Source organism: Pteropus medius, unplaced genomic scaffold (genome assembly GCF_902729225.1).
Source record: "Pteropus medius unplaced genomic scaffold, Ma_sr-lr_union100, whole genome shotgun sequence".
Taxonomy (NCBI): Eukaryota; Metazoa; Chordata; class Mammalia; order Chiroptera; family Pteropodidae; genus Pteropus; species Pteropus medius.
Window position 1 is genome coordinate 397,684 of NW_024349225.1, and position 13,050 is coordinate 410,733.

The window sequence follows — 13,050 nt, forward strand, 5'->3', positions numbered from 1 at the left end:
CCAACTCCATTATCTCCTTCAAATCTTCTCAAATTTCAACTACTTCTCAAGACTCATGTCAAACGCTCTATTTAATATTGCGACCTGCCTTGCTTTTTCTTTTTTTCTATAGCACATAACCTTCTAACATATCTATTATACACCATAATATGTATATGTATACGATGTATACACTATATATAGTTTTGTATATTTTAAAAATTATCTATTATTCATTATCTATTATTCATTGTGTCTTTTCTAAAATGTAAACTCCACAAGAGCAGAGATAATTACTGAGAACAGTACCTGGCACATAGTAAGCATTCAGTAAATATCTGGTATTAAATGAACAACGTAGAGTACAATCCACATTTATTATGGAAGAACTTTAAACATGGAATTTAATCAATAACTATTTAAATTGTTCGGTCATTTGTGTAGGGCCCAAGATGATCACCTTAAACTCCTTCCCCAATATTTAGCTAAATTGTTTAGCTGGATAAGAAGGTAAAAATTCTCTTCCAATTGTTCTTTATTCAATTGTTTATTATTCATACAAATGCTATTCCCCTCAACTGTTCATTATTCAGATAAATGAATGGTATTACTCTCAAGGAGAGTACAGTGAGTTTGTGGCTCAAGAATAAATCATGATTAAGTGAGATGCTCAAAGACTGGTATAATTATGCTGATTTAGTAGTATCTCACATAGAATTTTTCAATAACTAAGTATGTATAACATGACTTCTTTAAGTTCCAACTACGAATAAGCTAGAAATCCATAGACAGTGGGTTTCTGAGAACTGGAAATAATTTTTGCTTGTGAGTTGTAAGTCAGTAACTCACATGAGGATGTAAATGAAATACTGCTTTTCTCAAACTTAAAACTTGCCTTATTTTTCTTGGTGGTCAGAAGGAGAAACTAAATATTTTCTATTATTTAAAATAATTTAAAAGCTAACATTTTTGGTGCTTTCAAAGAAAAGCTACAGAGAAAGCTTGTATGATTGACAGACACTAATACTATGAGAAGATTACAAATGAGCCAAGAAAACTCCACCTCTCTAAAAACCAGAAATCTAAGTCAGGCTAGGGCAGGCCTAGGAAGCCTGTCCTGCGCTGGCATGAGGAGATGTTCAAGGAACAGGATCAATGTGAGGCTATATTTCTACCTCCAATTTAATGGATTTCAAAAAATATTATCAAGAATTTGTGTGGTTAGCAATGAAAACCTACTAGGAAAGGTTAACAGATTTAGGATTATTCCTTCTGGGGAAGAGAAGAGGAAATTCTTTAACTGTAGCTCTTAGATAGAGTCCCTTGTATAGCATTCTACAATTTACATATTGCTTCTGTATACATTATCTCATTTTGATCACAACTAAGCTGTTCAACAAAAAGGTTAGATAATAAGAAAGTAATAAAAATGAGTTTTTCCATTTTAAATGAGATTTAAACATTTTTAATGATTTTTGTTAAGTATAAACTTCAAATATGTTAAATTATATAAATGCAAAATTATTATTATGGCATAAAGACTAACTTTTTACTACATGGCACAGATGGTCCTCATTTTTAGGCACGGTTGAAGTTAAAGGGAGATGAAACAGAGCTGGCTGGCTGGCTGTGCCTTGGTGAGGTACAGTCTGTCCCCAGAAATGTTCACAGTTCAATTTTGTTATATATCCAGAGCTCGTCCAGCTCTCAAGTCCTTCCTCATACTAAACACACATTCCACATGGCTGAAAGGAATATTCTCCCGTTGCAATTAATAAAATTATTTACTTTATAAATATTCAAGGATTTTGTGACGCAATAGAGACAGATAAATACATAATTTCAATGAAGTACTGTGGTTATTATCATTGAATCTGCACGACCTACTCAGCGGAGTAAACCCATAGTTTCCCTGAGGTAGGATCAGAGATGATTTTATGAGAACCGCATATTTTAAAAAATCATTGCAATACCAGAGGATATGAATAATACCAGAATTGTGGTACTTGATTCAAGTAATAATAAAAATATTAGTATTTTTGAAGCTCTTTAATTCATAAAACAAAAAATGTAAGACTAAGTTTTCAATACATTTAAAATTTTTAAATTACACATTAAGTAAAATGGAAAATTATAAAAATTTAAACATTAAATATGAATCATCAGCACGATATCAGTTGTTGGCAGATAAAATCAATTAAGTATTACAAATTTATCTAAACACCACATGAAATAAAAATAATTAATCATGACAAATAGATGAATTATGATATGACCTTTTCTTTTTTAAAATGTTTCTTTGTGTCTATTGATCATTATTAGTAAACTTATTTTTGTGAATATTTTTCTAGTTACTGAAAAAACTCTAATTCACAATAGTTGGAAGAGGGCATCATGGTTATTAGATTACTCTAGATATCTTTTTTACTCCATCGTCAAATGAACACTGTTTCTTTTTCATATGCACATGTGCATACTAACTTTTGAGAACGTACTTTTATACCTATTATTTTTCCATGGATTGCAACCTTTTTTTTAATTGACAGCAAGCTGTTGTTCTTATTCTTTAAAAAGAAATATTTCCACTTCTCCTTTGGCTTTTTTAATTTCATGATGGGATTCCAATGCAGTTTCTTGGATTAGTTTCAATACTGGCATCTTCATATTCTACTTGTTCAGAAGTTCCTGAAACTCAAATAAGTATTATTCTACCACCAGAAGCATTTCTTTTCAATTGCTATTTATTATTCTGCTTAAGAATTATGGAGACATAGAATTTTATCCATATAAATAAAACGGTTTGATTAGAAATCGTAATGCAGTATAATATATCAATGATTCAAATTTCAGAATTTTTCAGAACAATGATTTTATTCCAACAAAAAATACTGGCCTTCTGGTACCTTAAAATATCACTGTACATGGAACACTAGAATTTTTTTAAACCAACATTGCATTTACTAGCTTAAAAGTTAAATATGATCCATACAATACAAGGCAGACTTGTAATTCTATCCTGGCATTAAAAAAACATCATAAATCCAGCAATCTGAAGTAATTAAAATAGAAATTCAAATTTCTATTTTACACTCTGAAGAAAATCCTCAAGGAGAATACTTACCTAAAACTTCATAAAAATCCCCTTCTTTATCCCTATTTCCTGGAACATATCTGGAAGTTACTCAGAAGTCTTTTCTTTGTTTACCCCCAAGTTCTCAGAATTTTCACTTGAACCTATGTAGTATGAATTCTTGTTTTCCCATTACCCTTCACCTTTCAGAATTACCATTGGTTCTTCTACTTGTAATGTTCTCCTCTTTCCTGTGAAGGTCCCCTGGATCTTCATGTTAAAGACAGAATGGGAGGTAAGGGACTTGAGGGAGACCTTATATTCTTTCAAGGAGCATTACTACAATGAGGAAAATAGGTCAGTAAATTGAGGATGTGATATTGAGGGAGGAATTACTTTTTGCATTGTTTTTGAATGTAAGAAACATTAGATGTTTATAGACCGTGAAGAAGGGGGCAAATAGAAAGGGAGACTTTAAAAATACAGAAAAGATGGAATAGAATAACTCAAAGTTTAAGACTCCAGGCCTTTGCACATGCTGCTTTCATCTAATCAGAGACTCCCCGCCATTTCTTCCATCTGGCCATCTACCATTTGTTCTTCAGGTCTCAACTCAGAAATCAGGTCCTACAGGAAATCGTACATAATGCCCCGTTTCCAGAGCTTTGGAGGCTCAACCTAGCATGGCCCTTGCTGGCTGTATTTAACGGCCTTGTGGACTCGTCAGACTCCTTCACTAGAGACCAGGTCTACTAAGTCTTTGTAACCCCAACCTCAGACTTGGTACACGAAGTGGTAGGTTCTCGATCAATGTTTGCATTTTAATAATAGGGTAGGCTCTTCTTTTTCTTGGAGGAAAACACTTAAAACCATGATTTTAGTGGTCTCAACTTAACTAAGGAAGGGACTCTTTACTATATCTAGGGACCAAAGAGAAAGTATGAAAAGAACTAAATACTCTGCAATTTCAAATGATTAATGTAAGGTGTAAGACTAGCTTCAGAAATGGTAATATTCTAGAGGGTGAAGTAAAAAGGGGTTTCCAGACCTCCAAATTTCCCTTCAACCCTTAAGAGTTGGTCCCCGTTAGGGACCAATGGCTCTTAAAACAAAAACGAGAACAAAAAGCTCCTTCTATTGTAAATATGTTTGAGCTGTCCCCACCAGACTGAGTCCAAATGAGTGGCTTAATTTGAGGCAATCTCCTGGCCATGACACAGCATTACCTGTCTCTGTTTCAGTTAAACTTATTCTGAGATAGGCAGTTCTAAAGTAGCGATAAAGCAAAACCAAAGAGCAAGTCAAATATATTCAGCAAAATTAGTGTCATAAAAAAAATCATTAGGAGTCTGGATAACGTGAATGAAACAAGACTTTTGTTAAGGTCCTCCCTGTGTGCCTAGTGTAGTTGGTGAATCAGGGTGCAGTTCACAATTATTGCTCTGCTTTGATTTTTTTTCTTTTATAAAATGAGGATAATACCCCATCCTCTCCATCTTTCAGCTTCCATTCTACTTCTAAATTTCTATTAGCTGTAACTTTATTTTTATATTATTTTAATATTACTTTGTTTTGTAACATTAAGTATCTGTGCTTTGTCTGTTAGTTGATTCTTTAAACATTTATTTCTGCAAAACAGTAATACATAGACAAGAGTCCAATTGTGCAAAGGAATCCACAGGAAGATAAAGTCCACCTTTCATCCCAGACTCTGACACCCCCCTCCCCAGAGGTAAATGGTTCCTGTGTATGCTTTCAGAAATATTCTGAGTGTGTATACGCATATATATATGAGATACATACTTACTACTATGGTTTGAATGTGTCTCACCCACATCATACACTGAAATCCTAATCCTCAAAGGTGATGGTATTAACAAGTGGGCTTTTGGGAGATGCTTAAATCATGAGGGTGGAACTTTCATGAATGGGACTAGTGGCTTATAAAAAAAGGTCCAAAGAGATCCCTAGTCTCTTCCACCACATGAACTTATAAGGAAAAATGTGCAACCTGAGCGAGGGCCCTCACCGGACCATATGAGATGGGAAGAACCCTGATCTTAGACTTCCAACCTCCAGAACTGTGAGCAATAAATTTTTGCTGTTAATAAGCCACCTAGTCTGGGGTAATTTGTTATAGCAGCCCAAGCAGAGTAAGACAGACAGACACACACACACACACACACACACACACACACACACACACACACACACACACACATATGAATACTGTATTAACTAACCTTTTGCACATTGACTTTTCCACTTAAAATATCAAGATTGTTCTATATTGGCATGGCAGATATGCTTCATTCTTTTTGAAAAGGTCACTTATAGTCCATCATGTGGTGGCGGGGGAAGAGTTTTAAAGTCTAGCAACTATTACAACATCAACGTTAAAAAAACAAAGATTTAGTACGAAAAATTTCCTGAAAACTTAAATTTAGAACTCAGAAAATTTTGTTCAATTCAGCAAATAGTTATTAAGCATCTACTATGTATAGGGACCCAGATAACTTTTATTCTTTCTTTTCCTTAGCAGCTTTAAATATCTATCCAATAATAAGGGGGAAATCGTATTTGGTACCTCAACATTTGAAATGTTACATATATACATACTCTTACCTATAACTCTATAATTACTTTGCTTCAAGACTCTAAGTATAATTCCTTGTTTTAATTGTTCTTATCCATATGAGTACTTTTCTGGAGTAGGTTCATATTGGTCTCATTTCCTTACTTCACTTCTCAAACCACTGCAGTTTGGCTCTTCAGCTCATCATCCCAGTAAAACAGTACTTACCAAGATCATTCTATGACCTCTTACTTGCCGAAACATTGAACACAATTAAGCCTTATCTTACTGGACTTCTCTGCTGCCCTGGTGATGCTCTTTCTCTCTGAACCTCTCTATATCTTTGGTTTCAATAAGTTACACTCTCCTAGCTGTCTTCCTGTCTGTTTTTTCTGTCTTTGCTATGGATTTCGTTTCTTCTTTGTGGCCCTTCAATGTTGGTCTTCTCTACAAGGTTTTCATTCTTGGCTCATTATACTTCTCATTTTACATGCTCTTCCTGTCTGGTCTAGTTAGGTCTCAATCAATTGGTAACAAATCCATTTCTCCAGTCTTCATCTTAATTATATATCCAACTGCATGCTGGATCTCTCTCCATGGAGAATCCAATATACCTAGAGATGAATTTATCCTCATTGCTCTTCAAATTGGTTAAGTCTTCAGTATTTACCACCTCATTTGTTGACACAATCACCCACCCAGACACCAAGGCCAAAACCCTAGCATCAGTTTAGACTCCCCTCTTCCCTTTTCCTTTCCATATTCAATCTCCAAATTTTGTTAATTTTACTTACTGTTTACATCTGTCCCTGCTTCTATCTTTGCCATCACTGCCATAACTTAAGCCTTGTCATTTCTTGACTACTTCAACAGCCTTCTAATTGATTTGTCACATTCAGTTCCCATCGAAAATACTATTTGAACCAAATAATTCTATTGCTTAGATCCCTCTGGTTCTCTCCTATCACCTGTAAATTGCTTATGTAGTTCAGTCCTTGCCTATCTCTCCAGCCTCATTCTCAGTTGACTTTATGCTCCAGGAATACAAAACTATTTGTAGTTTCCTGACATAATTCAAGATCCTTTGCATTTCCCATACTACTTTCTGTACTTGGAATGCTCAATATTTTCCTTTATAACTTGGAATTTTTATGTCCTAATTAAGACATATTTGACTACTCAAAGTTACAATGATAATAACACATGAGAAGGCATCAAAGTTTCTTGTTTTCCACATGGATATTGGATTGACCCAACACCATTTATTGAAATACCTTTTTTTCTCCACGTTACAACAGTGTCACCTTTGCACAAATAAAATGTTCACATAAGCACCTTTTTGGGAACTTTATACAATTTCATTGCTCTACTTTCTAATATCTGGTAGTATAAATCTTCCAACTTTGTTCTTCCAGATTGTGTTGGCTATTCTTGGTCTTTTGAATTTCCATATAAATTTTAGAATCAGCTTGTCAATTTACACACACACACACACACACACACACACACACAAACCTGCTGGGATTCTAATAGGGATTAGACTAAATTTACAGATCAACTTGGAGAGAACTGACATTTTTATGATATTGAGTCTTCTGATCTGTGAGTATAGTATATCTGTCCACTTACCTGGGTCTTCTCTAATTTCTCTCAATAATAAAATTTTCAGTATAGAGTTCTCAGACTACACATCTTCCATTAAAATTTATTCTGAGATGCAATGGGCTAGATGGTATCCCAAAGATATCAGGTCCTAACCCCTGGAACCTGTAAATGTGACCTTATTTGGAAAAAGGGTCTTTGCAGATGTGATTAAGTTACGGATCTTGAAACAAGGAGATACTCCTAGATTATCCATGTGGGCCCTAAATGCATCAGTGTCTTTAGATGACAGAGGAAGAGGTAAATTCGAGACACACACAGAGAAGACAATGTGAAGATGGAGGCAGAGGTTAGAGTAATGCAGCTTCAAACCAAAGAATGCATACAGATATCAGAAACTGGATAAGGCAAGGAACAGAGTTCCCCTAGAGCCTCTGGAGGGAATGTAGCGCTACTAAGACCTTGATTTCAGACTCCTGGTCTCCAGAATTTTGAGAGAATAAATTTGTTTTAAGCCACTGAATGTGTAGTAGTCTATTACAGCAGCCACATGAAACTAATAATATTTTTGATGCATTTATACACAGTATCACTTTTTAAAAAAATTCATTTTCTAATTGTTTAGGGCAAGTATATATAAATATAATTGATCTTCATATGCTGACTCTATCCAGCGACTTGCTAAATTCACTCATTAATACTAATAGTTTATAGGTTATAAATTTATATAGACTCTCATTTCTCAAAATAACAGATTTATGTATTTCTTCCCAATCCTTACACATTTTTTCCTTGCCTTTTTGCAATTGCTGGGATGTCCAGTACAATAGTGAAGTATATTCTCTTATATCTTTTGATTTTGGAGCTATGAGAATGTATTGTCTTTTCAAAATTTAAAATACAATGAAAATAGAAAAAAAACTTAAATACAGTAAAGAAAAAAAAAAAGCAGCCAAACAAAATGACCAACATCCACCTAGTTGACAAATCCATAGGCCTTTTCTTAAACCCTTCTCATGACTCTGCATCACTGGACATTGTTTATTAAAACTTTCTTAAAGATTTCTTCCTTGTCCATTATTTTTTTCTCCCTTTAACACCTTATAGACTATCCCAAGATTTTCTCCTTAGGTCTTGAGGACCCTGAGAAAGATAACTACCAAGGACTCCTGGTGGCTAACTGGGCTCAAATTTAAACAGAGCCTAGAAGCCTTTCTAAACATGGACTCACAGAAACTGCACTTTAGGGAGAAGCCTGCACTGAACTGCCTGCCTGCCTGCACTGTATTCCTGCCATCTGAGCCCTATAAGAGTTCCTGGAATTGTATTTCAACCAATAAGACTGAGGTTTTCCCTGTCCATAGCTTCAGCAGCTATATCCCCCTCCCCATCATCTTCACTGACCAATCAGAGCAGCTCTATTCTGACCAATAAGAACAGTTCGTACCAATCAAACTGTGAGAATTTGGAGCCTTCATTTGTATGAGGACAGATCTATCAGGGACCAGGGACAGGATCAGCTGTCTATATGTCAGCTCCCCTTGGGCTGAGTGTATGATCTCTTCCCATGGAATTACGAACCGTTATGTTTCCCTGGTTGTTGGTGTAGCACAGCAGAGCAGTATAGCTGGAGAGAGGCCTTGACCCAAGGCCACCTGACAGCCATGCTGTTTCATAACTTAGCTGTAACACCACTGAGCTGTTCCACAGCTGTTATTCTCACATTCATGCTGTATCTCTTGGAACTGAGTAGTTTCCCACTTCACCACACCCCAAATTGGGGATTCCTGTTGGTGTTGAATTGGCACCAATGACCATCAGTTGACAGTCTCTATACTGTCCTGTTAACTGTCGAGAAATAATTTTAACGGCTATTATTCTTCAGAACCAAGTCAGTTTTGGGTGCTGTCCCTTTCCTCCAGGGGCAAAACAGAAACTTGCTTTCCGTTATTTTTTTTAAATATCTTAACCCATCTTCCTCCCTGAGGTGGTTCTCCCAAGAGTGGGATAGTCTTCCTTGCTCTGCCCTCTTTGCTGTACTCAAGAAAAGCATGAAATCTTTTTAAGGCTTTTATTAATAGAAATGTTACAAAAGTCTCCAGATCATGTTTTGATCCTTGATCTATACGCATAAATTGCTTTCCATAGAAAACTGGCTGGAAGGTGTTGTAAAGAAGGAGTGTTAGAAAGCTGGCTGGCCAAGAGGCCTTTTTGTGAATTCACTCAGTTCAGGGTTTGGCCTTTGTGTTACAGGACCTGAGATGCTGAATCATGACCATTAGAAGCTTATGTACAAAAATTAAAATACTAATGTGTTAATTTACAGTGAAAAATATAACTGTCAAGGGTAATGGCTATTCATTTCATTCAGCCAGAACGTTCTCTCCTTGTAGAAAAACTGTACAGAAATTAAAAGACTATTCAGAACTGTATTTGTTGAGAAAAGGAACAGAACAAAAGGTATGGTTGTGGTTTAAATATTGCACAGAATTATATCAAGCTTTGCTAGACAAACTATCTCCACTACCAAAACTGGACAGATTTTGGACCTGCCCAGGGCTCTCCCCTTTAGAAAGGGACCCTGCCAAATATTTACTTCCCAGGCTTTTCTTGGCTCATTTCCTAATTGAGACATTTCTGCTTTAGTGTTATTTCTTTCAGTGAAGGTTTTCTCTGGTCAAGTGTTTGGAAAATACCTTACAATTAACCCCAAATACTGATCTGCATACATCTGCATACTAAATGCTCACAGTTAAGTCCTGATGTCTACTGAGAAAATTTAAAAAAGAAAATCATAAATAGCCCCTAACGACAGGCAGCCTGGCACGTAGACATCCTCAAATCTGGTAAACGAAAAACGCAGTTCCCCATTCCTTCTGCCTAATGCAATTCAGAAAAGCATTACAGAGCACATCTCCTGCCAGGCTGGAAACCCTGCCAGAATGCAGCTCTTGCCTCACCTCGACTTGAGGACTCCGCCCTCTCTACAGCTCTGCTCCAAGCCTTGACCACGGGTCAGCACAGACTGGGTAGGCGCTAACCGGGCAAAGACCCCATCCTCGTTTTGTTTTACTACTGAACAGTACCCACTCCCTAACTAATAAAATAGCAAAACCAAAAAAGGAGAGAGAGAGAGAAGATGAAAACAGGGAGAATGAGTTAAAAACAAAAAATGTTTCAGCAAAATGCAGCTGCATTGCTCCGCACTGGAAACTCAGCTCGGTACCCTTGGTCTCTCTAGGGAATCAAGCCCCAGTTCGGATTCAGGAACAAAAACTGCCGAGTCTAAACAACGATGACCAAGTCTACTGCTCTGGCGGGCTGGGCCTGGGAATCCAGAAGTCGCCCTGCTCCACCGCCCGACTCCACCGCGGGAACGCGCGCGACAACAGCTAGACGCCGGCGGAGGAGCCCTGTAGCCCAGCAGCCAGGCCGCCGCAGTACCTGAAAAGGGCCCTGGTCCCGCTGGGGCCTACCCGGCCCCTGCAAACCCCTCGAAAAAAGGGGGGCCGTTCACCGAACTCCTGCGCCTCGGGTCGTGCCGGCCCTTTCTCACGCTGGCTGCGTTTCTTCCGCCCAGAGAGGGCAAAGAGTCCCGCTCCCTCGCGTGCGCCTCCGCCCGCGCCCCAGAGCGCCCCCTAGGCAGGAAGCCCGAGAGTTGGCCGCGCCTCTGCGGCGATTTTATTAGCGCTCGGTGGGGGCTGCCGGGTCTGTCGGCGTGCGGGGCTTCCCTGCCCCTCCCCCTAGCACCCCGCCCGCCCCCCCGGCGGCCGGAACCTCCCTGCGGGGCGGAGTGATACCGGCGGCGGCGTAGAGCTCGGCGCGGCCGAGCGGGGCGCCGGGGACTGCGCGGGGTGGGCGGCGGGCGGCGGGAGGAGGGGAGAGAGGCGGGGCCGGGGCGGGTTGTTGTGAGGCGACTGCGCTACTGCCGGACCGGGGCGGTTATGGCGGCTCCATATTAACACCCTCCTCCTCCTCCGTCGCTGCCGCCGTCTCCTCCTCCTCCTCCTTTCCCTCCCGCCCGCACTCGTAAGCCATCTCCCCCTTCACCCTGACGCCTACCTCTTCCCCTCACCTTTCCCCCTCCCCTCTTCTACCATGCCCGGCATGATGGAGAAAGGGCCCGAGTTACTGGGGAAGAACCGATCGGCCAACGGCAGCGCCAAGAGCTCGGCAGGCGGCGGCGGCAGCGGCGCCTCGTCCACCAACGGCGGGCTGCACTTCTCGGAGCCCGAGAGCGGCTGCAGCAGCGACGACGAGCACGGTGGTAGCCTCGAACTCCTCCCCGCCAGCCCGCCTGCCCCCCTCCCTCCTCCCCTCCCCCAGCCCCCTCCCCTCGCCGCGCTCCCGCCCTCCCTCCCCTCGGAGCTGCGGTAGCTCGAACCCGGTGCAGTGCAGCAGCACCCCCTGCCCCGTCCTCCGCCCTCGACCTAATCCTCCGCCCTTCTCCCCCCCTGCTCCCCGCCCCCATCCGCTGCCATCTCCCGGAGTGCCCGGAGTTAATATCTTCCCAGCCACCCGCCGCTTCTTTCCTCTCTCCAGCAATTTTTATATTTTATTAAGTGTCTCTTCCTTTTTCTTTTTTCTTTCTTTTTCTCTTCTTTTCCTTTTTCTTTTTTTCTTTTCTTTTTGGCATTGCTTTGCAGATGTTGGGATGAGAGTCGGAGCTGAATACCAAGCCCGGATCCCTGAATTTGATCCAGGTAGATATATTTGCTTAGGCAAAATCCTGTCTCCCCTTTGCTGGGATTGGTTTAGGGTGGAAGGGGTAGAGGACGGGCGGGGTAGGGGTCCGAGTGTGCGGTTGGGAGGTGATGCGGGGCTGGGATGGGCAGGTATCTCTGGCGGGAGGCTGTCAAGCTTGGCAGGGCTGTGACACAGGGCGTGTGGGCAGATGTGTGCATTGCAAGGTTAACATGGTTCCTTTGGAGGCCACTTGCTCGCTGGTGGCATCGCCCTTCTGCCCCCGGAGCCCGGGGCGATGTAGGGGAGAGCAGAGGGAGCTGGCCCTCGGCGGATTAGGGGTCCGCGACTGGGGGAGGAGCGGCTGCGGGACCGCGGGCTGGAGGAGAGGCTGGCAGTGCGGGCTGTGTGTGGAAGAACCATGCCAATGTCAATTGCCATTCCACCGGCCGGGGGAGCCGAGGGCCGCGCTCCACGAGGGCGCCTAATGCCTGGACTGCTGTCACCGGCCGAAGCCCAAAGCGAGCCCTGCCCGACCCGCGCGCACCCGGGATTTTATTTTTTCTTTCTTTTTGGCTAGGTGGTGTAGCTTTGCTCGCGACAGCTCTGCGGAGTGTAGGAGCCGAGGAGAGAAAGGGATGGGGGAAGGGGTGGGGAGAAGCCAGAGGCACACACCTCGCTCGCGAGCCAGCCCTAGGAAGTCAGACCACAGGACAGTGGCGGCAGCTGCCAAGGAGACATTTTCTCCCGGAGCAGCCAGGTTCCAGCGGCCTCTGCCAACCCAGCTTGCGGGCTCCCTGTCTACTTTTCTCCAAACAGGCTCCCTGGCGGTCACGGGATTTCAGCCTGGACGGGGATTGGGCGAGAGTTCCGCATATGGAGGCGCCCTTGCTGGAGCCTCTCGGAGTGGAGCGTGTTTCCTTCTCCCCACCCCACCCAGACCCTCTTCAGTTCAGCCTTTGGACAGACTTTGAAGGGGCTGGGTTTCTTCTTCTTTTGGTCAGTTTTTATGCCCATTGCCTGCGCATAATAACGTTGCGTCAGTGTCAGACTCTTGAATTCTGTATTAGATATTAATGGGATTTACTTGTATTTTCTTGGGGAAAATAGCACGTTTATTTGGTTATAGGGTATGGATGGG

At 41.4% G+C, this 13,050-nt stretch overlaps 1 protein-coding gene and 1 long non-coding RNA gene across 7 annotated transcripts in view; both read left to right on the forward strand.

Moving 5' to 3' along the window:
- Nucleotides 1-10,117: 10,117 nt before the first annotated feature.
- Nucleotides 10,118-10,716, forward strand: LOC120617504 (uncharacterized). The gene is made up of 2 exons (XR_005656927.1): nt 10,118-10,255; nt 10,468-10,716. It is a non-coding gene; the product is annotated as an uncharacterized LOC120617504 (long non-coding RNA).
- A 389-nt stretch (nt 10,717-11,105) lies between these two features.
- Nucleotides 11,106-13,050, forward strand: part of RCOR3 (REST corepressor 3) — a 49,319-nt gene continuing 47,374 nt past the window's right edge. For 2 of the 6 annotated variants that reach the window (XM_039881128.1, XM_039881130.1), the window contains exons 1-2: nt 11,106-11,493; nt 11,873-11,929. In XM_039881128.1, coding sequence (XP_039737062.1) covers nt 11,325-11,493; nt 11,873-11,929 — 226 coding nt within the window. In that variant the 5' untranslated portion in view covers nt 11,106-11,324. Of the gene's footprint in view, nt 11,494-11,872; nt 11,930-13,050 lie in introns of those variants that run through there. The other 4 variants (XM_039881129.1, XM_039881131.1, XM_039881132.1 and 1 more) reach the window with 3 other exon arrangements.